The sequence below is a fragment of the Drosophila sechellia genome, chromosome 2L (genome assembly GCF_004382195.2).
Source record: "Drosophila sechellia strain sech25 chromosome 2L, ASM438219v1, whole genome shotgun sequence".
Classification (NCBI taxonomy): Eukaryota; Metazoa; Arthropoda; class Insecta; order Diptera; family Drosophilidae; genus Drosophila; species Drosophila sechellia.
In genome coordinates this window covers 13,459,031-13,483,437 of record NC_045949.1, presented here as the reverse complement: position 1 = coordinate 13,483,437, position 24,407 = coordinate 13,459,031, and the positions used below count along the sequence as shown (strand labels likewise).

The window sequence follows — 24,407 nt, the reverse complement described above, 5'->3', positions numbered from 1 at the left end:
AAATTATTAGTGTGGATATGTGTAGTAAATAGTACTTACAAATCTTTAATGAATGTTTGATCTTTATTCGTTCACTACCTTTTCTAATACAAAAATAGTTTCTTATCGCTTGAGAAGCTAAAAAGTTACATTATTGTAAATGTAAATGTAAATTAAAAATGTAATTAATAAAAGGTGTGCAAAAACACAGTGCTCAACTTAGGTGTGGATTGATTATGGGCTACGCTATAACTGCCACTCCTTCGTTGGAACTTCCGCCATGAAGAGCACGTTTTCCATGTTGTTTTCGATTAGTCTGGCGTACTGCGCCGTAACCGCCGCTCCTTCGGCAGTAAATAGCCGATCCGCCGGCTCTGCGGTGGCCGGAACGTGCAGGTACCTCTGTGCTACGTTGTGCAGGAAGGGGTGAGCTTCTGCCAGTTCCTCCCAGAGCTGAAAGGGCTCGGCTCGCAGGGTACTCATGCCGGCGCAAAAGTATCTGGCTATCTCATCGTCCTCCTCGGGGTTGTTGCTGCCGTTGACAAGCCTTTGCTTCCCATGCGAAAATGATTTGAATGCCGCCCAGATATCGTAGTGATCACGGTTCTCCGGATCCCTTGCAGCAGCTTGCTCCCCGCTGTCCACATGCGCCTGCATCATGTCATAGAGCTGAGTCATATACTGGGCCACCAGGGCCCCACTCTGGAAGGGAATATTTCGAAAGCGTGGGTCCAGCAGACTTGCCAATGCCAGGTGCAAGTTGCGCTCCATTCGTTCGAAGATCTCCTCCAGCTGCTGAACCATGAACAAGCGTATTTCCCTGGCAACCATGTGTTCCGCACTCTTCTCCTGCTTCAGTTGGTTGATCAGAGTTTGGGCAATGGGCAGGGCTGTGCTGGCCGCCGGATATGGTGTTCGACTTAGCTCACGCATAGAGCTGGTCAATGGTCTCAGCACGTCCAGCAATTGCTGACACAAATCCACATCGGCCGGCGAAAAAGGCAGCGGCTCTTGAACGAGAGTGTGTTTCAGGTATAAGTCTAGCATATTGTACGCACTAATAGGTCGGTGTGTGGAATCCAGTTGGGGATTCAGCTGCAATGTGGACTGCACATGGTGACGCACCTTGTCGCGCAAATCACGTATCTCTGGACGCTGCATCACCTCCTCTAAAAGAGAATTCAATTGGTATGCGAAGCAGGGAACATGATGATGAGCGCCCAGGAACAATGTCACCGCATCCTCCAGCAGTTGACTGCTCCTTGTCGTCACGCAGCAGATCCTTGACTTTGGAATGTCGAAGCGCTGGCACACTTGCTCCATGCAATCCACCAGTTCGTTGGAGGTGAAAAGATCGGGAAGGCGCAGCACAGAAAGAGTTCGAGAGATTCGTTGCCGCCCCTCGTGAAAGTGGGCCACCAGCTCTATCCAGTTTTGACTCTCCGCATTTGTGTGGACCGAGCAACTCAGGCTGAGTGTACAGATAGCGGCCAACTGCTGGCGGAGCTTGGACCTCTGCGCTTCCGACTCCCTGCAGATAATGGCCTCCAGTTTCGCCGCACTCGGTGGCCTGTAGGTGGGGCACAGTACTTTCACTAGGTGCTGGAATCCCTCGCCCTGCACAATCTGCAATGACTGACGGTCACGGCAGACAAAGAAGGCCATGTCCTTGTGAAACGGACTCTCGCTTGGCAGAGGTTCTTCCATTTTTAAGTTGCTGGGAAATAAATGAGGACTTACTAACATTGTATCTATACTTTTAAAGAATTCAAAATGCTTTTGATTTAAACTTACTCATGGCCGGCAAATGGTACAATTTGAGGAAGTGGGCTTTTCTCCGGCTCATCGAGCTCCTCCTTGGGTTCGAATTCGATGATATCGTCGTCGCCAACCGTCTCCGTTCGGGACACTGTGGCCTCCGGAGAGACCCACGCATAACCGACGCTCTTTGTTGAGATGCGATCCTCAGCAGCCGCCTTGGTCATTCCCTGATCATCCAGCTCGATAATGCCGTTCGCATCTTTGGCAGCCTTGAACAACAGCTCGCTGTGGAAATCAGAGCTCTCTTCCTTGAAGAGCACAACCTTCCGGAATCGCAGCTTGTCATCCTGCTCCCGCCGCTTGTATATGCCCCGCTCCACTACCACATCGTCATCGAAGAGGTCTCTTCAAGAAAATTTTCATTGTGAAAGGTTTTTGAACTCAGGACCCTTTCCTACATCTGCGGATGGGTCTTCATGTGCTTCATCAGATTGGACGTGTTGCCGCTAGTCTTGATGACTTTCTCGCATAGCTGGCACTGTGCGGAATTCCGATCCAACTTGTCGTAGAACTTCCATATCCTGCTACGCGACATAGTCGGCATAAACGATAAATTAACGTCGAAAAAAAAGAATATTTTGTAAATAACGCTACATTAGTGTGGCCAAGTGGGAGATTTATTGAGAGATTGACGTTTCGATTAGCGCCTAAGTCGCAGAAGTATAAAAGTTTTGTGATTATTTTTCTCATAATTAAATTCAAATCCAATAGTCAAGCTTGCTCTTTAAGCTGGATGTAAACATAGGATATGTTGAATTGTTAAGTTCCAAGTTCCAAGTTAAGTTCGTTTGAAGCGCCTTCTAGTATTATTATGAGTAGTATTTTAAAAATACTAAGGCGGGAGATTTGAAATTAAAAAACAAACCAGGAGGGAATGCTAGAGGGCCCCGTCAATCAGATACCCGTTCTACCAATAGAAGGGTTTAAATACTGTTTTTAACTTCTTTTAAATTTACTTTAATCCATAATCCACCCTTAATCAGTGCACATCAAATATTATGTAGAAATATTGTTTGTTATATTACTTATATTTAGTCATAAAGTGTCTTAAGTTTTATTTACTCACAAAGTGATGTGTTTGTTTGGTTTGATTAGTCCCTAAATACATTAAGTAGATTATTCCCACCGGTAGAACTGAGCGCTTTAGACCTCCGCGGAGAGAATACGAGCAATAAATAAAGAGATTCATAAGAGTTCCATGTTCGAATTGAAATGAATATGGATGATAGGTTGTGTCGCGATGGAGATGAGCCCGATTCCCCACTAAGGCAGTCTTGCGCTCATCTTAACTGATACTCCGATACTTCTAATATCTGACCTAAACGTAGCTGCTTTCCGGACTGCGTTGCACGGAGGTTTGACGTGACGCCGATTGTGATTTCGCCTCTCTCTCGAACTTGAGGAAAATGTCCTCGAGGGTGCACTCGTTCACCGAATAATCGGCCACGAGATCGCGCAAGCGATCGCCCAGATAGTCCTCAGCTATCTTGAAAACACTCGACCAAAGGACCACACTCTCCTGCGTGCTAACGAAGTAGGTGAGCGTGCCGGCATGGCTCTCGCGCAGTTCCAGGCCAGGAAACTGTGACTTCAACGTGCCAGTGATCGTGGATATATTCATCTCCGTTTCGGTGTCCTCCTTCATTTTCAGTTTTATCGTGAAGCCGCTCAATCGCTTTAGGGCGCAAATATTGTTCAGACACTTGAACTTTCCGTGCGCCATGATGGCCAAGCGATTGCACAGCTCTTCGCACTCGTCCATGCTGTTTGAACAGAATATGTACAGTTTTGAATCTGTTTGGAAAGTACATATGGGTTTTTGGGCTTACCTATGCGATGTGAGTACCACTGTTCGATCCTTTCCCTGGAAGTCTTTGATGCACTGCCAAAGAAATCGTCTCGAGATGGGATCCACGCCGGTGGTAGGTTCGTCCAGGAGCACCAGTGCGGGTGCACCAATCATGGCCATTGCCGCCAGAAGCTTGCGTTTCGTGCCGCCCGAATAGTGGCGCACTTGCACCTTTTGATATTTGGTCAAATGCATCTTCTCCAGCCAGTACTTCACGTTCTCCTTGCAGCTGGCTGGTCCTTCGGTGGAGTTGCTCAGGCCGCGCAACAATGCCATGTAGTGTAGGCACTGCTCGGCGGTCATGAATTTATTTAGCGCGTCGTACTGAGGGCAGTAGCCAAAGTATTCCCGATATTTCAACTCATGCTCGCGAATTTCTGCGCCTTTGATGCGGATACTGCCACCATCTAGAGGCAAGTTGGCCGCTATCATCTGGAAGGTACTTGTCTTACCCGCTCCGTTAACACCCAACAGACCAAAGCATTCACCCTGGGCAGCCGCAAGGCTCACTCCGTCCACAGCCACCTTATCGCCGTATCGCTTGCGAAGATTGTGTACAATCAGTGGATGGTCGTTCGATGGGTTTTTTATCAGCTCGTTAACCCGTTTTTCCTCCTTTGCACAATCATCAATTTCTGAGATCGGAGTACTGGGAATGGTGCCTGTCGAATTGTATTTCTTTTTGTGGAATGTCCATTCCCAGATGCCATCATGAATTCGTCTGCGCAGATACTTGTGTTCCAGGACTATGGTAAAGAATGCCATGACAATGACACCCACGGCGGTGGCATAGGCAAAGAAGGTGTCCTGGCTGATGAGACCCTTTATAAGTGCCGAATGGCGTCGGGTTATAAAGTTTTCATTGATGATGCGAAACTGGTGATTGAGATTGAAGTCCGGTAGGAAGCAGAGGAAGGCGATCTTGGTCTCATGCAGTTTCATGGCCGCTGCATTGCTGGAGGTGATAAGTGGGGCAATGGCTAAAAGAAAATGGGTTTTATAGTTTTTATAATTGTATTTAAAGTCAAATAATATTACCCGACACAATCAGCATCAAAAGCAAATAAGTAGATATCGTGGATATCGACTTAAAGTTGTTCCCTAGGGCGTATAGAATGGGCAGGTAGCTGCAGCCGTAAAAAAATAGGCTTAACACAATGACCTTAAGCTCCGCCGTTGTATACAGCTCCGAGGGCATCACCAAGGATTGCAGACTGAACAGCGCAACGCAGACGAAGATCAGGATCAGCATATCAAAAGTAAAATGCGCAAGCCAGTAAGTAAATCGCGACATGGTCTGCAGCTGTCTAAATCCATTGGCGTACTCCCGAAACGGCAATGAGATGAAATAAAACATGAAGAAAAACATGCCGACCGGCACGATGACCGCATAGTATTCCAGGCGCGATGGACTTATGTCGCTAATAAATCGACGAATTGGCACGTAAGTCGTATCAATGCCAGACTCTGGACGCTCTAGCTTGAGCATTGCCGAGTCCACCAGGTTGATAAGCTCCACAGAACTGTGGTAGCGATTGCCTGAGTAAAAAATCTCAATGGTGGGCGTATCGGAGGTGCCACGCCCACCTCCGTACATGTCAATGATGCCAATTACCCGCTCCAAGAAATCAGCCAAGTTGTCGCGTTGTAAGTCAAGGGATTCTAGAGAACAGATGAATTGTTAGAGCCATTTAAATGTTTAGCAGAACGTCGCATACTCACCATTTTTCACATCATTACTCCCACGCAGTTGCATTGTTTTCACAGTGATTCCATTCAGCTCGATCTGTTGACGCAGCTGCTGCTCCACATGGGCGTGATGGCCCGTCGGATTGTGAATGTATACAACGCCACTGCCCATCTGGCTGAGCTTCAGCGGCAGAGCCTCTTCGTTCTCCACCACGGACATGGCGTGCATCACCAGTATAGCCCCAAATACGGAAACAAAGGGAATGCACAGCTGGCGAGGAGGGAGCACATAAAGAGCGAAACACACATTGTAAAGTACTATAGTTGTTTTCGCCGTTTATACAACAGAGCAAAGTCCTACAAATTGCTAACAACTTACCATTATCAGAGTATATAACCATTCATTGGAAATAAAGGTCCACTTTTTGTAAAACACAGCCATCCAAAGTTGAAAAAGTCCGCGTTGAGGGGCATGGTCTGGGAGTCTTTTGTAGTGTGTCAGTAGCGGCGCATCATTGCGCGAACCATCCGGGGTATCCACTTGATCCTGTTCGCCTGCGCATCTAAAACACCACATAAGATATTTAAGCAAATACAATAAACAATGTATCTTCCAATGCCTACCTTAGGAAAACATCCTCCAGGGAGGTGTCCGTCATGGAAATTGTATGTATGCCCAGTTCCTTTGATTCATTCTCCAGCTTATAAAGCATTTGTGCGAAACAATTTTTATAGGCATACGGCAGGCAGATATACACAGTAGGATTCACCACATTCTGTTCAACGTTTAAAGGATATTATGCACACGCCTTACATAAAGTCCATTTATTGATGACTTACCAAGACTCTGGCTGATGGCACGAAGTGATGGATTATTTCCATGATTTCGCCTTCTCTTGCTGCAAAATCGTTGATCTCTAATTTGAGGCGATAACCAATTCCCGATTTGCGTTTTAATTCCAAAGGACTTCCGATGCTCTGCAGTTTGCCATTGGCCAATATGCAGATGGTATCCCCAAGGACCTCGGCCTCCTCCATGTAGTGCGTGGTGACCAGAATGGCCTTCTCCTTGCGTAGATTAAGTAGAATGTCCCACAGCTCACGACGCGAGTTAATGTCCAATCCCGATGATGGTTCGTCAAGGATTACGATTCTGCGAGATTAAACAAAGATTTTTAAACCGAATATCTTTAAGCAATATATCTCTTAAGTTTACTTGGTGTTGCCGGCAATGGCGATACCCAGTGATAACCGCCTCTTCATGCCTCCAGATAAATTCTTGCCAAATTCGTTTCGCTTATCGCCGAGTCCCAGCTTCTTAAGTTTCTCATCTGCCCAATCGCGCGCATCGGAGCGGCGAGCTCCCCGCAGCTGGGCAAAGAACTCCAAATGCTGGTGACATGTCATGTAGCTCATGAAAACGCTGTGCTGCGGACAGAATCCAATCAGGTGGCGATAGGAGGCCACATCGCGCTCACTGCACACAATTATCTTGCCCGAATCCTTTGGTACCAATCCTGAAAGAGAATCAACATGTGCATTGGGTGGTCGAGGAAGCGAATTGAGTTTGAGTCCTTACCCATTATCATGTTCATCATGGTAGTTTTTCCAGCCCCATTGTGGCCCAGCAGGACAGTAATCTCCTTGTTGTTGATCGTCATGTTCAAGTTGTCCGAAATTAGCGTATCGCGCTTGCTTGTCTGGAACTTCTTGCACAACTCAGTGATTATGATGGCTTGGGTGCCGCGGGGTGCCGTCGTGTATTCGTTGCGTTGTCGTTTCTTGTAAGTCTTGGGCTATGGTTTAGAATAAGGAAAATAAGAAAAATTCTTGATTTAACCCGTAAGCGAAACTGTGGCACCACCGAATATAACCGATTTCACGCTGTAACCGATACGGAACCGTAAAAAAGAACATTTTAACCGATTTCAAAAAACAACAAGTTTCAATCAAAGTAACCGATTAAAATAAAGAATCTTGCTGCATCCGATCTCATACTTGATTCTAATGAAAATAAATTATAATACGAACTAATTTAGAGTTTATATCGAGATAAGAAAATATATCACACGTGCGAAAATTTTAATCTGATACCGACATTAAATATCATTGATTCGGGCTTCGGAAATGGTACTTACATCTAGGAAAAAGAACATCGGTCGCTTTAGTCCACCAGGACCGGGAAAAACACAACCCAAATAGTTGTAGAGCAGGGCATACAAAAAGGATTGAAAGATGAGAACCACGTAGACCGAAAACATCGTTGAGGAATCGTATTTGATTACGCGAAATATATCCATAGCACCAAATTCGCGATCTTCAAGAAAAGCCGGTGTTCAAATTTCAATGTTAAGCTACTAAAAACCAATTTAAACCCTTACGCTTATTTGAAAATGTCTGAAAAATATCCAGTCCCTCCAGAAAGGTATTCGTGCTAAAGAACACGAAGGCCAGCGATGTGGCCCAGCTTCGTACAAATGAGAACACATAGGGAATTATTAGCATTGCCAGGCCGCCGATTTTTGCATAGAAAACTGTAAGTTATGTAGAATTAGTCAACTTTGCTGAAGATATCAATGTAAGTACTTACCTGAGTGGAAGCAAATTGAGATCAGATAAGCATACGACATGGTTGACAAAATGTATAGCAGAAACAACACTGCCACGGAACCAAAGCAGATGGAGCCCAGTGCCTTGTATACATACGCAACGACCAGGACAAAGATGATAAGCAATGTGTAGCACACAAAGCGAATGAGAAAGAAAGTGAGGCCGTTGAGGAAACTCATGGGCGTGACCAGGTTGAGAAACTCCTTCAGTCCGTTTTGCTTCTCTTCCACAAAGGGCACCACAAAGCTGCTTAGTAGGACCACATTGAATAGAATGCTGCACAGTGTTCCGAAATATGTCAATCGATGACTATCCATGCTGGTAACCTCCAGGTTGGGCATCGAGCTGACCACCACCTCAAAGTCTTTCCCCAGCTCCTGGTATTTCATATACTGTTTGTCTAATATGTGTTGCAAGGACAGGAATCCGGAACGAATATAATCATCATCATCTGAAAAACAAAAACAAACATGCGGGTTCGTTAAACGGGAACAAAGGAGAAATATAATACGCACCTATCTGGTGGTTAATTTCCTCGTCGTTCACAAACCGCTTTCTGGGCGAAATGCGGATCTGATTTGAGCTGAGGCTGTATCGGAACTTTCCGCCAGAGCCACGGTTCGGTACCTGGTGGAAGTCTATTGCGAAGCAGCTTCCACGGCACTGTTGCTCCATCTCCAGCTGCATCTCGAAGCTGTTGTTGTTGGCCCGAAGTCCTGCGCAATGAAATATTGTTAAATTAAATCAAGATAGTATAGAATAGAATTTTAATAGAATTTTTCGAATACGGACGGACAGGGCCACATCGACTTGCCTATTGATCGAGGTCAAGAATATATATACTTTATATGGTCGGAAACGTTTACTTCTACCAGTTACAAACTTTTCAACATATCTAACTTATGAGTTAACTTTGATGTGCACTTACGCTCTGGTATTATTCCCAGATCTACACGCAGGAGATCCATAATGTCCTCCACATTGGGAGAGTTGGGTGAGTAGTAAATATAGTCCTGCTCATTACCGGGAAAGTACACTTCTCGAAGTACCATCTAATAAATTGAAGGGCAACGATAAGAGTTCATTTGGGAACGGGTTTGTTATCACATGCATACGTATTTACAAACATTAAAGGCAGATAACTTTCACGTAAGCCCCAGTTATCGCTATTCATATACATATACATACATATGCATGTGATATAGCAAACTTACTTCATTTTTAGCTTCAAACTCTTCAATTTGGTGAATCACGGGCTTGACCGACCAGTGGACGTACGCTGTGAGTACTCCGGCGAATCCCGAGCAGATAAGGAGCAGGGGCAGCAAGTTGCATTGCAAGTAGAGCAAATTCTTTCGCAGAAAGACAAAGAACAGCGGGCTAAAAGTCCCAGCCATTTTCTGTTTAACATTTACTTTCCGCAAATTTTACTTTGCTTTGTTGAAAGAAATTTCTCTATCAACGCCGATAGTAATACTTATCGAAATGTGGAACCGCGCCTGCTACAGTGACTTCTCTGCAGTGCTGACACTAGGACTATACAATCTTCAATGTTCTTGTAAAAAACGGATGAATGCAATCAAGGGGCCTTGATTCCTTGTTTACTTGTTTACTGATAAGTGTATATATATGTATTGGAAAAGATTAATACCATGCAGTTTCGCCATAACGGCCCATTCCTCTGTTACCTGTTATCCTGTTATAGCCATTTTTATTATGTTTAATAACAATAATATATATTAAAATTAAGTTTAAAAAAATTTAGTTGGAATAATTTCAATTTATGATTAAATTTTGCAGCATCACTTTATTTATCATTTTATATATGTATAGCGTAAAAATAGCCAGAGTCGCACCACAGCCTTTCATATATCGATAGGCAGTGCCCTGAAATCGAAATCTGCTTATAAATTTTCAATTATAATGAGCGGCTCGCAATTATTCCCAGTGAATCTGAACAACCTGAGTGCCAAGGAGCGACACAACTATATACTTAGTAATTACGTGCTCAACCTACCGACGGAGACGGAATCCCGTCGCCACAAGCGGGACATCGATGTAATCCGAGAGAATCACCGCTTCCTGTGGGAGGACGACGAGTTGGATAGCGACACACTAAGCTGGGAGCAGCGCTTGGCCCTGCGATACTACAGGAAGCTATTCAAGGAGTACTGCATCGCGGACCTGTCCCGCTACAAGGAGAACAAGATAGCGCTGCGCTGGCGAACGGAACAGGAGGTGGTCACCGGAACCGGGCAGTTCCAGTGCGGCAGCCGGCATTGCAGGGAGCGGGATAATCTGCGCAGCTGGGAGGTAAACTTTAGGTACATCGAAAAGGGCGAGCCCCTAAATGCGCTGGTCAAGGTTGGTCCCAAGTGCTTTTCCGCGATTGTGTCACTAATTGGAATTCCATAGGTGCGGCTGTGTCCCACCCACACGGATCAGCTGAACTACCGCACCAAGAAGAGAGAGTGCAAGAAGCAGAGACGCAGGGAAAAGGAGGAACGTCGCGCTGAAAAGAAACGTAAGCGTCGAAAGCTCGATGTTGATCACGAAAGTTCTGGCGAAGAGGAAGAGGAGACTGTCGAACCAGCATCCGAATCCCATCCAGAAGCCAGTAAGGACCCCACAGACGCAAAGGATGCCACCACAGCAGACGACCAGATTTGGCAACAACAACCCGATATTAGCCGAGAGCAAGCCTCCAGAGAGCAGGAATTCGAGCGATATCTAGAGGATCTCATTTTTTAAAATACATAGCACATTTATTTGGATTCAACGTAGACACTAGTGCTCTTTTTTATAGTTACTGGCCGCGAGATGCGTTCGCTTACGAACTACGAACTACGATGTACATGTACACTCACATTTACAGGATTATTCACAAGAACTGCGTGTTAAAACCGACACCAAATCTAAAGTTGAACTGGACATTAAGGCTGTGACTCTGATTGATTTTTGGAAAAATTTCCGAATGGCTACATTTTAGGCATGTACCTAGTTCAATCGCTATTTCTGTATCCATCGAATGAAAATCGAGGGTTCGAAAATACAATACAATTTCACCTTACGTTTGTGGTCAAAACAAATTGTTTAAATCCAGCCACTGAAGAGTTTCTAAATATAAATCGCTCTAGAATAAATATCCCCGATTGTTTACACTCGACGAGTAGAGAAATCACGACTGAGCGCATCCGCTTGAACTAGGTGTAGAAAAGACTGTTCTAATTGTATATAGCATCATTGAACGGACAGGGATGGCGGCCGGGATTACTGCTCCTTGGGCAGGAGCTCAGCGAAGGCGGCTGTTGGCTTGAAGGCCGTCACCTCGCTGAAGACCATCTCCCGCCACTTCTCCACCGGCAGCTCGTTCTCCTCGAAGCTCTGGTCGTAGAGCGCGGCGGTCTGCTCATCGGTTGGATCGTGGTACTTCTCCATGTATGGATGGGCCAGCGCCTGCTCGGCGGTGATGCGCTTGTCGGCGTCAAGTTCCAGCATTTTCTCCAGCAAATCGATGGCCAGCGGATTGGCACCGCGGAAGATGTCGCGGAAATTGCGGCGTGGCATCACCGGCAGTGAACGAATGTAGTTCCTAGCGCTCTCCGAGGAGATGCGGCTCATGAACTCATCAGCTGGCGTGCCCAGCACTTCCATGATGAGGTTCAGCTGATGGATGTGATCGGTTCCAGGGAACAGTGTGCGTCCAGTCAGCAGCTCGGCCATGATGCAGCCCACCGACCAGATGTCCACCGTCTGGTTGTAGTGCATCCAATTGAGCATGATCTCAGGCGCGCGGTACCATCGCGTAGCCACGTACCCGGTCATCTCGCTTTCTGCGGGACGGGCCAAGCCGAAGTCCAGGATGCGAAGCTCACAGTCTTCGTTTACCGCAATGTTCGATGGCTTTAGATCACGATGGATGACCCCAGCGCTGTGGATGTACTTCAGACCGCGCAGGATTTGGTAGACCAGAAACTGGACATGATCATCGGACAGCTTCTGCGTGCGTATTATGTTGTTCAGATCGGCGTCCATCAAGTGGGTCACCATGTACACCTGCTGGAACTGATCCAGAGAATCGGCGGGCTGTCCTGGATGAAAGACATCCAGCAGACCAATGACGTTCTCGTGATCCATGTGCTTCAGCAGGCGCAATTCCCGGTAGGTACGCTTCGCATGGACCGCCGACTGGAAGGGCCTGGCCAGCTTCTTGATGGCCACCTTCGTGCTGGTTCCGCGGACCACGGCCTTGCAGACCTGGCCGTAGGCACCCTGACCCACGGGTTGCAGGTTCTGGTATGTCTCCGGGATCTCCCACTCGGTGCGATTGATGTCCAGCTTGTAGAACTTGGCCATTTTGCGCGACATTTCGTTGGGGTGTTCTGTACGCCTCAGGTGCGGTGCTATAATGTTTATTAATCCGCTGGATCTTTTTTTGGGCAGGTCTTCTTCTTGCTCGTGGGATTTGTTATCTCTGTTCCACACTGCGCGGCCTCAACATTGCTGGAATGAGTAATCGTACCGGGTATTGGGGGTAAATGTAACCAATTTCTGGTATTCCTGCTCAAATTCAATTGTATCTGCCCAACTGAGTTGCAACTTACATCTTTGGGATTTTATTTATGCTATTCCTCTGCGCCTACACTTTTTCTGATTGGACAACAACGCTGTCTTGGCTATCGATAACCGCAAGTGGGTCCGATTTCCAATCAGCTGCTGCTCGTTTATGCGTTAACATGGTTGGCTTTAGGCTGTTAACTACAAAAATCAGAGTCCATCGAGCCAGCGGCTCAATTCAAAAAGCTTCTGCGTAGTTTGGTTGAAAGAGTGGAAGATCGCCAGTATCAATAATATTTATAAGATATTTCTATTCAATTTCGTTTAAAGAAAATTTTAAGATTATATTACAATTTAAATAGTTCAAATAGTATAGTACCAAGAAATATTGAAATTAAAAAATGCAGTAAGTAAAGCAATAAATTAACTTATATAAAATCAAAAGCTCGTACTGTACATTCTTAATTATACATTAAAAATATAGTATCAACGTAGGGTATTCCCTAGTCGACCATGGAAATAAAGCCAATTTCAGAGCTTAACATGGGCCGGTAACAGAAGGCGGTCAGTTGGCGTAAGCTGGTTTAGTTTCAATCGGTCGCTCGTTGGCAGAACATCGAAGGTCCGGATTGTGACGCTTTTCGCCCGAACGTTTTTTGCACGAGTTTTTTCCATACGTATTTGTTCATTGACAAAAACTCAAGCTGCGCTCTGTGCGTGCGTGTGTATGTGTGTGTGCGAGTGAGTGTGTGTGCCGGCGCGTCTGTGTGAGTGCGGTGCTTTGTGTGCAGAATAATTTTTGCAAACATTATGTAAATGCGCAAATTAAAGTTCAATCGACGCCCGTTTTGACTACGAAACCAGATCGCCTTGCTTTAAGTGCCACGGAGCAACAGTTTTTTCCAACCCAATTTCTCGAAAATAGACTGCCTCAGTAGGCAGGCACGCACACAAACACACACAGGATCTCAAACGATCCGCCGGATATACCTTTACCGTTACTAAAAAATACAAAATGGCCACGACAGCGGCCGCAATGGCCGCAACGAGTGTAGTTGTTCTGGATCGCGGAAACAATACAACCTGCACCATCAACTTGCACGGTGAGCAGAAACTCTTCAAAAACACAGATACGACAATAAACAACAAATGAATAGCTGGCGAACAATTAATCATAATTAACGAAGACACCACCAGCACTTTGCCAAAAATTTGTTGGCGTTATTTTTAGCGGATGATTGGCTTAGACTCTTCCGAAACCGAAACCCGTTTCGCCCCCTATTCTCGATGTATTCGCGACCTCTGGAGGTTATCAATTCGTTCTGGAAATAACCTTGTTTTTACCTTTCGCTGTTCTACGCACCAGCCAGAGGGCCTTTGCTATCTTATCAGCCGAGATCATCGCAATTTAGGCGCTATATGTACATATAAGCCCCCCACTCGATCCAATCGCTGGGGATCAGTTGGGCTTCGGTTTTGGAGAAGCTTAGAGCTTGGAGTTTGGATCTTAGAGCTCGGATTTCCGATCCCAGCTGCGCCGATGCGGCTCCTACTCGCAGCACATTTCGATTAGGCGTTATATACATATATATGGTTCGTACATAGGCACATATATGTATGTACATACATGTATTCAGGCCCCTCTCTATGAGCACCTATGTACATATGTATGTGAGCTGGTACTGGTGTTCCCAGCGTACTTTCAACAATTACGACTGCCTGTGTCTGGCCTGCCCACGTTGCTTTCCAAGTCGCAGCCGTTTGAGCAACAGTCAGACGGCCAGAGACACAACAGCGTTTGGAACAGACAGTATATCGTACACCCGAAGAAATAACTACATAAGTATTGAAGCATTAGACTAGGATATTAAGTGCAAATTCTTGAGTTCTTAAAGGTTTCCTATAAGAAAGAAGGCATTAGTGATTAAGGATCTTTACTAAATTCACTTGCAATGATATACTTAAAGATATTTGTATGATCCCATGTATATGATGATTTTTTCTCACTTCGATTAAATGGCCTGCGAAAAATTAAGATATATACTTAATTTGATGCCTTGTTTTCCTTTCAGTGTATCCTTATCACATGTAATTCGAGCAATGTTAATTATAAGTTTTCGGAGGAGTTTTAACTTGACATAAAGTGTTTCCAATCAAAATAATCAAGGTGCCAGAGCAGCAGTGGCTGTGGCCTGTCGAAAGCCCATCGCACATTGGGGCCAACTGAGCGAGATTTTGGGGAACAGCAGCAGCTCCTCCCACGCAGCCAAGTGCTCACCCACCCATTGGCCGTAGGCCATCGTCATGCCCAGAGATCCATACCCGTAGCGTAACCATAACCAACCCATATCCCAGTCTTTAACTGTACCAAAGATTCGGTGTGTCAGCCAGTTAGTTTACTTACAGGCCAGTTACTTACTATGCGATTGTGTGCGTGCAAGTGTGCGCTCGTGTGTGTGTGTGTGTGTTAGCCATGTGGGTTAGAAGTGTGTGCGTCATGTACTTGGCTTTTTAGACTGTTATTGTGCAATTCACACAGTTGATTCGAATTCACGAATTCATTCATTGATTCACAAGTTCCGATGTTGCTGAAACTAATTCCAACGACAATGCAATTAAATGTGATTAAATAAGCCTAATTTTCTATTAATAGTTAGTTATTAATAAGTAGACACATTTATTTCTATTTTTTTAGTACGATTGTACAAAACTGAAAACTAGCTAAAAGCTTGAATCAAACTCAATTAACGGGGGCATAGTTAATATATATTTCTTCTTACTTGATCAGTATCCCTATCCTATATCCTTCGAGAAATCCGCACATCTTTAGTTATTATTCCACAGCATTCCTTATGTACTTTGCGAATATTTGTTGTAAATATTATTCGAATAAACCGAATTATTTGCCTACCTTCTGTTTGCAGGTGCGACGGTCGTGTCCTGGCGGGTAAACAATCAGGAGCAGTTGTTTGTCAGGTGAGTGGACTGAACTCTGCCAGGTAGCACCCTTTAAACATTGCTCATACGCCGCGTTGGCCGAACTTTAAGCCCGAACTTACGCAAGCCCACGGTGTGCTGTGCTGTGCGTTGGTCATGCAACCAAAAAAGTGATTCGCAAAGTTTGCATCGCTGGTGGAGAAGGAGCAGGTAGTGGGACGAGTCCGGGGGGAAGGCGGCTGACAGGTTGGGCAGCAGCAGCAGCAGGAGGAGCAGCCTTAGCCATTCTGTTTGGCGGCAAAATGTTTTTGTATGACACCCAACAAAAAACACGTCGGGACCGAGCGGGCCCAAACGTCGAACCAGCGAACCGAACCAAAAGCGACCGAATGGCAAAAACACAAAAACACTGGGACAGCGACAGAGACGGGATGGCGGGGAAATGCCCCAGCTCGCCAACTAGGAGCCGTTGCACTTGCAACCAAGAGGAGCTGCCTCCATTGATGGCCGTTTTTTTCGCCCTGTTGCTGCCTACTCCTGTTCTGGGCTTCCCAAAGCCCCCCTTCCATATCCAACCCCCCTCCCTTTGTGGCAAAACAATGTGCAAGTTTTTATGAATGGAGTTTTTGGCGCGGCCAGCTAGATCGATAAATCCCCACTACATGGGGAGGCCCTCCACACAGTGCTGCACAGTGGTTCGTGGCCCCATCAACTTTCGGCCAATTCCCGGGTTCTTGGCCAGCTCCCACACAAACAGAAACACAAATACAAATACAAATACGAATACATTGGAGTGTGTGTTAGCCCCTCGTCGACGCTCCTAACTTCTTTTTTGTTTCGTCTGCTGCAAAGTTTTCGACGGTTTTTGTGGCCAACAGTCATTCGGCATTCGGAAACCCACTAAAAACTGGCAGTGGTCGTGGACAAGGCGAGCCAGTGGAAAACTAAATTAATTATTTGCCCGGTTCAAGACAGCCTGGGCTAAATAAGTTTATTTCGAAATTTACAGAAATAGAAGAATATTGGGTAAAGTCACTTAACAACTAGATCTTTTATGTTCTAAATAATGAAACAACTCGTCTAATTAGGTGATTATTTTGTGGCAAACGATCCTTTATAGTAAGTTTCTTATTCATATTTTTCGAGACAGCTATTTCAAAGACTGTCAGTAAAAGCCGAGTTGAAATCTCAGAATATTAATGAAATTTGGCCATGCCCAATGCGATCCACAGCTGAAAACGTTTACAAATGATGCACAGAATGTGGAGGAGCAGCTAAGGTAGTTCCCGGGGCAGAAGGAGTTGCTTGATGGATGCGTCGGCAAATTAGCTGAGACGAAACCCAAGGCAAGTCCCATCTCGCGGCGACGTCATCCTCAGCGACAGGAGAAAAACAAAACACACACACACACAAAAAAGGGGCAAGGAGCATTTTGCCAGACACTTTTTTCTGCTAATAGCATTTCTGAATTTCTGAATGTCTGTCTCGGTTTGCAAGCGTTTTTATGACCGGAATATTTTCGAGTAGCATCTAACCGAATTAAACGAGTCTTTTCTTTTCCCTTTCCCTCAAACCCATCTTGTTTTTCCACAGCAAACTAGCCTCATTCGATGGCAAGAAGGCGATACGCGGTGGGATTCCCTTTGTCTTCCGTAAGTCTGCCAAGATCCAGCAGCTTTGCGCAGCGATTAGTTCATTTTTGGCCACCATTTCAGCTCAGTTCGGCGCGTGGTCCTTTGGGCCACAGCATGGATTTGCGAGGATTACCAGGTGGCACCTGGAGAGACCGCCAGACAGGCTGCACAATGGCGATGTGGAGGCCATATTCTCGCTGATGGACAACGATTTTACGCGATCCATATGGAACTATCAGTAAGTTTGGAAGAGATCATTAAGTTTAACTAGCAACTAACTTCTTTTTGTTCCTAAGGTTTCGCATCACTTATAGGCTGATCCTGCGCGAAAAGGAGCTGCACTTCCACATCGGCGTCTACAATCCCAGCAAGGAGCTGAGCTTCACCTTCAACATGCTGCTGCACACCTACCTAAAGGTGCCCGATGTGCGGCGATGTCAGATCACCGGCCTCCAGGGCTGCCACTTCATCGACAAGACGCGGGAGAATGCGCTCTATCAGGAGGGACGCGAGGTGGTCACCGTCAATGAGTGGACTGACAGGATCTACCAGCACACGCCGCAGGAGCACGTCATCACAAACGTGGTGTCCGGTAGGAAGATGAGACTGCACAAGTACAATTTTCCCGATACGGGTGAGTAAATGGGACTTAAAGATATTTTTATGTGTGATAAGTGATACATTTGATATATTCAGTCATCTGGAATCCATGGGTCGATCGATCGCGTGAGATGAGTGACTTCGGGGACGACGAGTTCCCCAACATGCTGTGCGTGGAGGCGGGCAATGTGACATCGCCGGTGATCCTGCTGCCGGGCACCGCTTTCGAGGCCAGCCAGATCCTTCAGGTAGAGCAGCCGGTGCTGGAGTAACCCCATCTAACCCATCCTAACAACCACACCTGTTCCCCCACCCAGCAATTCAAGTGTCCCTATACCATAGACCCATCCAGCTGCAGGAAGAAAAACTATCTAACCAACTTCTTACAAAACGACTAGAGTCGATCAAGCCACCTCCATATTCCAATTCAAATTCTTTACTTTGCATGCTATCAGATTATCATCGAGGGCAATGTTAGTCGCAAGACCAAGCGGAATCGCTAGCGTTTAAAGAATCGGAACCCGATGAGGTAAACCGATTCGCAACCATGTCAAAGCGCACTTTTCCACAGATGAGCGAGCATCTGCGTCCGGAGCAGCTGGCGGAGAATCAGGATGAGCAGAAGGAGGGTTGTTCCCGCACGGTCTCTAGACTCTAATCTATCTCTTAAGTAATCTAGCAATGTGTTGTGCAGCAAATGATAAAGAATAGTACACTTAACTTCGTTTATCATCCTTAGTTTGTGCCTACTTAAAGGAAAATGTGCATTGATAGTAGTTACATTAAGTTTTACGGATCAGGAAGTGAAAGAGCTGAATCTTAGGGGTATGCGACGATCCCGTAAAAAGTAGCATTAAATCTTGGTTACCATACAAGATATCTGCGTCCATTGTGATGACCTCACTTTTTGCTTCGGAATCTTACCTACTCAGCAAAAATACACGAACTAAAGTTATGAGCAATGGGCACTACTAGCTCTGGTCAGCACCCAATAAAGAAGTTGTATACGATTGAATATAGATAACTTACATAATGTTTTAAACCTAATATGTGTAATATACTAAAAGCAATTATATGTACCAATTAATTAAATAATCAATGTAATTGTAACTTTAAAATCAAAAGGATGTACTTGAAACTTTGCAGATTACAAATATTTCACAGTAAATATTCGGCCTTTTTATGATATTCAAATTATTTCTGGTTTCTCGAACACATCACCGCCGATTGCATCCCATTCGTCCTCGTCCTTTACCAATTCATATGGAAAGTGTTGCTGGATCCACCAGTAGAGTGTCATGCTGACGTTGGACATCACTCGACCCTTCACTGTCTTTCTCCATGCCTGGAGGATTATACATATAGCATTAGCTTAGACCTTCTTAAGAAGGTCATTCTTACTTCTCGACCTTCCGTACTTAAGAAATATGGAAAAGAAAATGCACAAATTAATGCCAAAAGCAAGCGAAACATTTTAAGATATGGTTTGTTGAACTAGCTTGCAGCGAAGTAGAAATGCAACTGAGCTAAAAACTCCAAGTTTCCGAGTTCAACAAACGAACAGAAACGACAAGCTGGATTCCTGCTAAGAAACTTACACTCACCGGCGGTGTGTCGTACATTAAGCTTAGTTTATTTGATTTTTGTTTGTTTTATATCAGTTGCTTAGATTAGATTCTTTACATACATATATAAATTAGGCATTTCTAGATTGATTCTAAAACGCAACGCTCACGCTCCTGCAAATCGAGCCACTTCCGGGGATCCAAAACGTACTTGCTAAATTAGGCGTTTTGACTTAGTAAATGGTTGCTTTCTGCAGCTGGGGACAAGAAGGGGAAGTTAGCTCACATGGCTGAGTCGTCGAGTTTTCGCTTAGTTTCCGTTTTGTTTGTATTGATTTCTGCAGCTGGACGAGACTGGGTTCAGTTGCTCTATAAATATATTTATGATCGAATGATATTGCAAAGATAGTTTGGTGTACAGCGTGACGAGTGGGTGACACAGCTTAGTCGATCTTCACAGCTCCATAGATTCTTAGAATGAAAACGTAGGCGGCGAAGAAGCCAATCGAGCCAGTTAGCAGCCAAAAGGTGAGTACCATAAGACCTGGATGTTAAATAAGATGGTAAAATCTATTGGAATATGAGAGGTGTCAGCACAATCATACCCGTATAGCCCAGGTAGAGCAGCGTCGGTATGAACTCTGTGATCTCCAGCTTTGTGAAAAAGTAGAAGATGCTATAAAAAAGCACATAAACGGCCGACCCGCCAGACACAACAAAACTGCGCCACCACCAGCGGTAGTCCTGCATGAAAAGAAATAAATAAGTGATTAACCATCACCTTTTTTAAGTGCTCACTATATAAGCTTACCTCACCGCAGAGCTGGAAATAAGTCATTACTATAGAGATCTGGGCACAGCTTACGACTAAGATGCAAAACACCAAGAAGAGAAAGCCAAACAGGTAGTAGAACTGATTCTGCCAGATGGCAGTGAACACAAAGAAGAGTTCAATGAAGACGGCGCCAAAGGGCAAGATGCCCGCCATCAGAGTGCTGCAAAAGTGCGCATGAAAGTTTGATTAGCACAGTGAGACTCGCTTAAAAAGGTCTGCTCACCTTAAAACCGCATTCATGTACCAGTGCTGGGTGGGCACTTGTCGCGGAATCATATTGGTTCGCACTGGGTGCTGGTAGGGTTGCTTGCGGTAGCCCAAATAAAAGCCCAGGTAGACCAGGGGCACAGAGATGCCAAACCAGAGCAGCAGCAGTGAGATCATGGTGGTAAAGGGCACGGCACCGCTAGACGACTTGTCCCAAATGAAAAAGTTCAAGAAGAATCCAGTGCTGCGGCAAAAACAAAACAGATTAGATATTAAAGTATTATTTAGCTGACCAAGGAGCTTACCCAAAGACAATGCCTGGATACAGAGTAGCGGTGAGAAAGGCGGCCCGCTTCCACTCGCGACCCTTCATGGTCTTGTAGAGACGGGCAGCATAGTATCCTGCAATGGTGCCCATGAAGACGTACATAAAGATGCCCGAGGTCATGAGGGCGCCACGCGACGATGGCGACAGCATGCCCAACATGGCAAAGAATATGGTGATGAGGGCCATAAAGAAGATCTGAATGCCACTGCCGATAATCGCTGAAAACAGCCTAGTATTCTTGGGCGGACGGAATACGTCTCCATGCACCAGCTTCCAACCGGTCTCCTCCAACGTATCTTCAATATTGTCATCTGTATTGTAGCGGGCAATGTCTCTGCGCAGGGTGCGAATCATAATCATGGTGAGAATGCCAGACAGGAAGAAGACCACCACTAGCGAGTTGATGATGCTAAACCAATGGATCTGGACATCGCGCATGCCAAGGTAGATGTCCCATCGTGAGGCCCAGCTCACCTTGGACTCCTTCCATTCCACAGAGTACGTGAAATACAGCTGCGTCTCTCCGTTCGGATTGACCAGCTGCGGACGGGCGCTGTCTGGGAAGGTGCAGGTGTCCCCATGGAACTTCAGCTCTTTGTGACTGACCGAAACGGTTTCCACCTCAAAGCCAACCACACGGTACTTATCCTTGGAGTGCATGTGGTAGGATAGGATAAACTTCAGGTGGTTATTGATGTAGATGTTTTCCCCGTCCACTTGGCCCAGCCGATAACCATGCTCGTAGGTCACCTCCGCGGGATTGTTAACGCTGACAATGCGCGTGGCCACCGGCAGATTGTCCACGAGCAGATGCACAAAGTACTCGTGCTGGATGCGCTCCGCAACCAGTGCGGAGTCCTCCTTGCTCCAGGTGAGCGGCCTGTCCTTCTGGTTGCACAACAGCCGGCAGTTGACCTGCTGGTTCATCCGCACCTCGTAAGGCGTATTGACGATTCGGTCGCCGCGCAGTACTTCACCCAAATTCTCCGACTTAAAAATGAGCGTGCCATTCTTGGGATAACAGAACCTAAGCGAGTAGTACTGATATGGCAACTGGGTGCGGCTGCTAGTCATCTTCACGGCTTTCACGTCGATCTTTTGGTCCTGGACGAACTCCACCGGCGCCACGCCGGGCACGTAGAAGCAGTCGGTCACCAGGACGACGCCCGCCAGCAGGAGTATCGCCAGACATGGCCTAGCCAGAACCCCGGACTGTAAGAGAGTGGTGATGATTACATCCTGGTCTAGTCATCCTGCGTGTCCCCTGGGTATCGCAGGTGCCCAGAGGCTTGGCCCACTCACCTGCATTGTTGGTGGTGTGTGGGAGTGCTAGTGAAGTAACCACTGGACCCCTTGTGTTGGCAGCAATTACGCTAGAAACTATATATTTTGTATATATAATGTAGTTTCTGCGTCTCCCTGCTGGCAATTCTTCTTCTTCAAATCTTCCGAGTTTTGGTGCTGGGTAAGTCGTGGCCATCGGTATGGTCACACCAATTATCGATAACCAGCAATACCGATTGTATTGAGAGGAACCGCGAATATTTAAACATCGGAAACACGACAATAATAAATTTAAGTAAATGATTATTTTAATTACGAAATGCAATAAAATTGCATTGCATGAATTGAATACCTTGTGGCAAAACCATTTTTTACGAATTCAATATTTCATATGAAGGCTTGGACTCTGGAGAGTTTTAACAATTTTCTATATGAATCCAAACATAAAGAAAATTAAACACTGTACACTATATATTCCTAAAAAATAATAAAAAATTCCTAAATTAAATAATTTTATTAACATTGTTTAGTTTTCTTATAATTAACCTAAATATATAAGCTTTAAAAGCTTTGTAAACATAAAACATGTACACCATTCAAGAAACAAAAAGCTTAGTAAAAATAGCCGATATATGATAACAGGAAAACCTGGAAAACTGATGTAATTTTCCATGTAAAAATGACTTATTGAAAAACGACCATAAAATGGGAATTTACATAAATGCTTGGTTTTTTAAAAGTTTATAGACTGTACAAATTTGATTCCCAAAAAATAAATATCATCAACTTTACTTTATGTCAATAATAGGAAAATTATACATTTGTTGGAATATAAAAGTAAGAAAGTCCTGTTAAACTATGTCAACAAAACATGCGTGAATTAATATAATTATACGCTTTTGGGGTGTAAAAGCAAAAGGATTAATTAAATTCAATTTTAAAGTCGCATTATCATTGCCGACAAACAAATAATTTTTTATGGGCTGAGGTACACTTGTAAAACACATTCGACTTTTGTATATTTGCCCATTGTTGTTACTGCATTCGTGGGCACGAAAAGCAACAACATAGTCGGCAGGATCAACAATACAATAAACAGTAATGCTTAAACGCAGACAAATAAACATAAACGTTTATGTCAATAAAATGAACTGATGCTTGACCCGCTCGTGAGATAAAATGTCCGAATGGGGAACCCTGCCCACATAAAGATACATATAAAGATACGTATCTATAAGGCCCCACTTGGGTGCACATATGTAAGCAGACGCAGTGCCCCAAAATGCTGCAGTAGATTTGAAGTTAAATGCTGACGTATCCTTTAAAACTTTCAAATCGAATTGAATGAACTATGTATGTGTATCCATATAAGATATGGGATTTCATATACTATTATTTGTTATATTGCACGACTAACTGAATAACTACTAACTGAGTTGAATAACTACGGGGAAAAGATGGAACTTAAACTAGTACTGTTTAATTTTGTGTTGTTCGTTAAATAGCAATTTCCAGCATTAATATCAATTAAACTTGTGAGCGGCTTTTGCGTAATCACTCACATATAAATTAATGAAACATTTCCTTTCTTTTGCGGCTTAAATCGGCTTTTAAATGTGGCTGAATACTTTTTTTCTACCATTATGTAAATAGGAGAAATACATAGTAAGGATATTAACGATATTAAAAACTTTGATGTACGATTGCTGCAATGATTTCTCGTTTATTTTCAGCACACTTTAAGGACTTTTCCCTTTCGGTGGAATGCATGCATAAATATTTGTTATCCATAAATGATCAATCCCGCACATTTGAAATCAGACTAGCTCCCCAATGACTTTCTCTCGGCGGAGCAAACAATTTTTGTGGACCAAAAAACCAATATGACGTTTGCTGCATACTATACATTCGTATGTACATATGTGTGTGCATTTATCAATAAATATTGAAATACTTATGCAACTCGGCAAATATATCATGACGTGGGTCTTCCGCTCCCCAGTGTGGCATATTCTGCATTTCAACACGAGCAAAATTGCATTTTTAAATGCACCGAGACGGGCGGTGCAAAAAACATTTGCTGTAATAAATAGAGGAAAATAATAAATATGGTGAGCCAAAAACTTACAAATGCACCCAGAATGCGGCAAATGGACAAAAAACAAAACAAGAAACCAAACAAAACGAATGGAAAATATTTGAAAAAGCTTTTAAGTGTTATTGATAGTTTAGCTTGGCTCCTTCTCAACTGGAGCAGCACTTCCCTGCATTTGTTTTGCCTCGCTTTCCGTTCTGCATTTGCTGATTTTAGCCCGCTGTGCGTTCCTTTTGGCCCTGTTGCGGATTCATTGTATCGCTTCCGGTTATTTGAATACTAAGCAAACGAAAAAATAGAAACACAAAGTCCACACTCAACAGTTGTTTGACACCATTTCCATTCAGCGAATCCTTCAAAAGGAAACGGAAACCATCCTTGCTGCATATTAAAGTTTTGTATTACTAAATGCATATA

At 44.6% G+C, this 24,407-nt stretch overlaps 7 protein-coding genes across 8 annotated transcripts; 2 read left to right on the top strand and 5 right to left on the bottom strand.

The window, feature by feature from the left end:
• Positions 1 to 44: 44 nt before the first annotated feature.
• LOC6611194 lies at positions 45 to 2,407 on the bottom strand. Its single transcript, XM_002035714.2, has 3 exons — positions 2,199 to 2,407; positions 1,774 to 2,145; positions 45 to 1,696 (listed from the first exon to the last, which is right to left on the bottom strand). Exons 1-3 carry the CDS (start codon positions 2,342 to 2,344, stop codon positions 226 to 228), a joined length of 1,989 nt encoding a protein of 662 aa, XP_002035750.2. The 5' UTR covers positions 2,345 to 2,407; the 3' UTR covers positions 45 to 225.
• Positions 2,408 to 2,796: 389 nt separating this feature from the next.
• LOC6611193 (ATP-binding cassette sub-family A member 3) lies at positions 2,797 to 9,531 on the bottom strand. The gene is made up of 15 exons (XM_002035713.2): positions 9,163 to 9,531; positions 8,877 to 9,000; positions 8,464 to 8,664; positions 7,929 to 8,399; positions 7,720 to 7,872; positions 7,477 to 7,655; positions 6,918 to 7,134; positions 6,555 to 6,855; positions 6,179 to 6,491; positions 5,963 to 6,114; positions 5,718 to 5,901; positions 5,372 to 5,609; positions 4,688 to 5,311; positions 3,630 to 4,629; positions 2,797 to 3,563 (listed from the first exon to the last, which is right to left on the bottom strand). Exons 1-15 carry the CDS (start codon positions 9,343 to 9,345, stop codon positions 3,119 to 3,121), a joined length of 4,785 nt encoding a protein of 1,594 aa, XP_002035749.1. The 5' UTR covers positions 9,346 to 9,531; the 3' UTR covers positions 2,797 to 3,118.
• A 259-nt stretch (positions 9,532 to 9,790) lies between these two features.
• On the top strand, positions 9,791 to 10,731 carry LOC6611192 (protein FRA10AC1). The gene is made up of 2 exons (XM_002035712.2): positions 9,791 to 10,312; positions 10,364 to 10,731. Exons 1-2 carry the CDS (start codon positions 9,872 to 9,874, stop codon positions 10,697 to 10,699), a joined length of 777 nt encoding a protein of 258 aa, XP_002035748.1. The 5' UTR covers positions 9,791 to 9,871; the 3' UTR covers positions 10,700 to 10,731.
• On the bottom strand, positions 10,687 to 12,661 carry LOC6611191 (mitogen-activated protein kinase p38b). The gene is made up of 2 exons (XM_002035711.2): positions 12,553 to 12,661; positions 10,687 to 12,451 (listed from the first exon to the last, which is right to left on the bottom strand). The coding sequence occupies exon 2, from the start codon at positions 12,314 to 12,316 to the stop codon at positions 11,219 to 11,221; it is 1,098 nt and encodes a 365-aa protein (XP_002035747.1). The 5' UTR covers positions 12,317 to 12,451; positions 12,553 to 12,661; the 3' UTR covers positions 10,687 to 11,218.
• A 432-nt stretch (positions 12,662 to 13,093) lies between these two features.
• Positions 13,094 to 18,844, top strand: LOC6611188 (glucose-6-phosphate 1-epimerase). 2 transcript variants are annotated; one of them, XM_002035709.2, is made up of 7 exons: positions 13,094 to 13,608; positions 15,430 to 15,481; positions 17,036 to 17,094; positions 17,158 to 17,314; positions 17,373 to 17,710; positions 17,773 to 17,924; positions 18,132 to 18,844. In XM_002035709.2, exons 1-7 carry the CDS (start codon positions 13,521 to 13,523, stop codon positions 18,177 to 18,179), a joined length of 894 nt encoding a protein of 297 aa, XP_002035745.1. In that variant the 5' UTR covers positions 13,094 to 13,520; the 3' UTR covers positions 18,180 to 18,844. The 2 variants fall into 2 exon arrangements, with proteins under 2 accessions (XP_002035745.1, XP_032583670.1); XM_032727779.1 differs by having other exon boundaries at positions 17,994 to 18,844.
• A 10-nt stretch (positions 18,845 to 18,854) lies between these two features.
• Positions 18,855 to 19,175, bottom strand: LOC6611187. The gene is made up of 2 exons (XM_032727780.1): positions 19,078 to 19,175; positions 18,855 to 19,021 (listed from the first exon to the last, which is right to left on the bottom strand). The coding sequence occupies exons 1-2, from the start codon at positions 19,147 to 19,149 to the stop codon at positions 18,866 to 18,868; spliced, it is 228 nt and encodes a 75-aa protein (XP_032583671.1). The 5' UTR covers positions 19,150 to 19,175; the 3' UTR covers positions 18,855 to 18,865.
• Positions 19,176 to 19,288: 113 nt separating this feature from the next.
• Positions 19,289 to 22,061, bottom strand: LOC6611186 (transmembrane 9 superfamily member 4). The gene is made up of 6 exons (XM_002035707.2): positions 21,914 to 22,061; positions 20,589 to 21,823; positions 20,300 to 20,527; positions 20,053 to 20,236; positions 19,847 to 19,985; positions 19,289 to 19,785 (listed from the first exon to the last, which is right to left on the bottom strand). Exons 1-6 carry the CDS (start codon positions 21,917 to 21,919, stop codon positions 19,685 to 19,687), a joined length of 1,893 nt encoding a protein of 630 aa, XP_002035743.1. The 5' UTR covers positions 21,920 to 22,061; the 3' UTR covers positions 19,289 to 19,684.
• Positions 22,062 to 24,407: the final 2,346 nt, after the last annotated feature.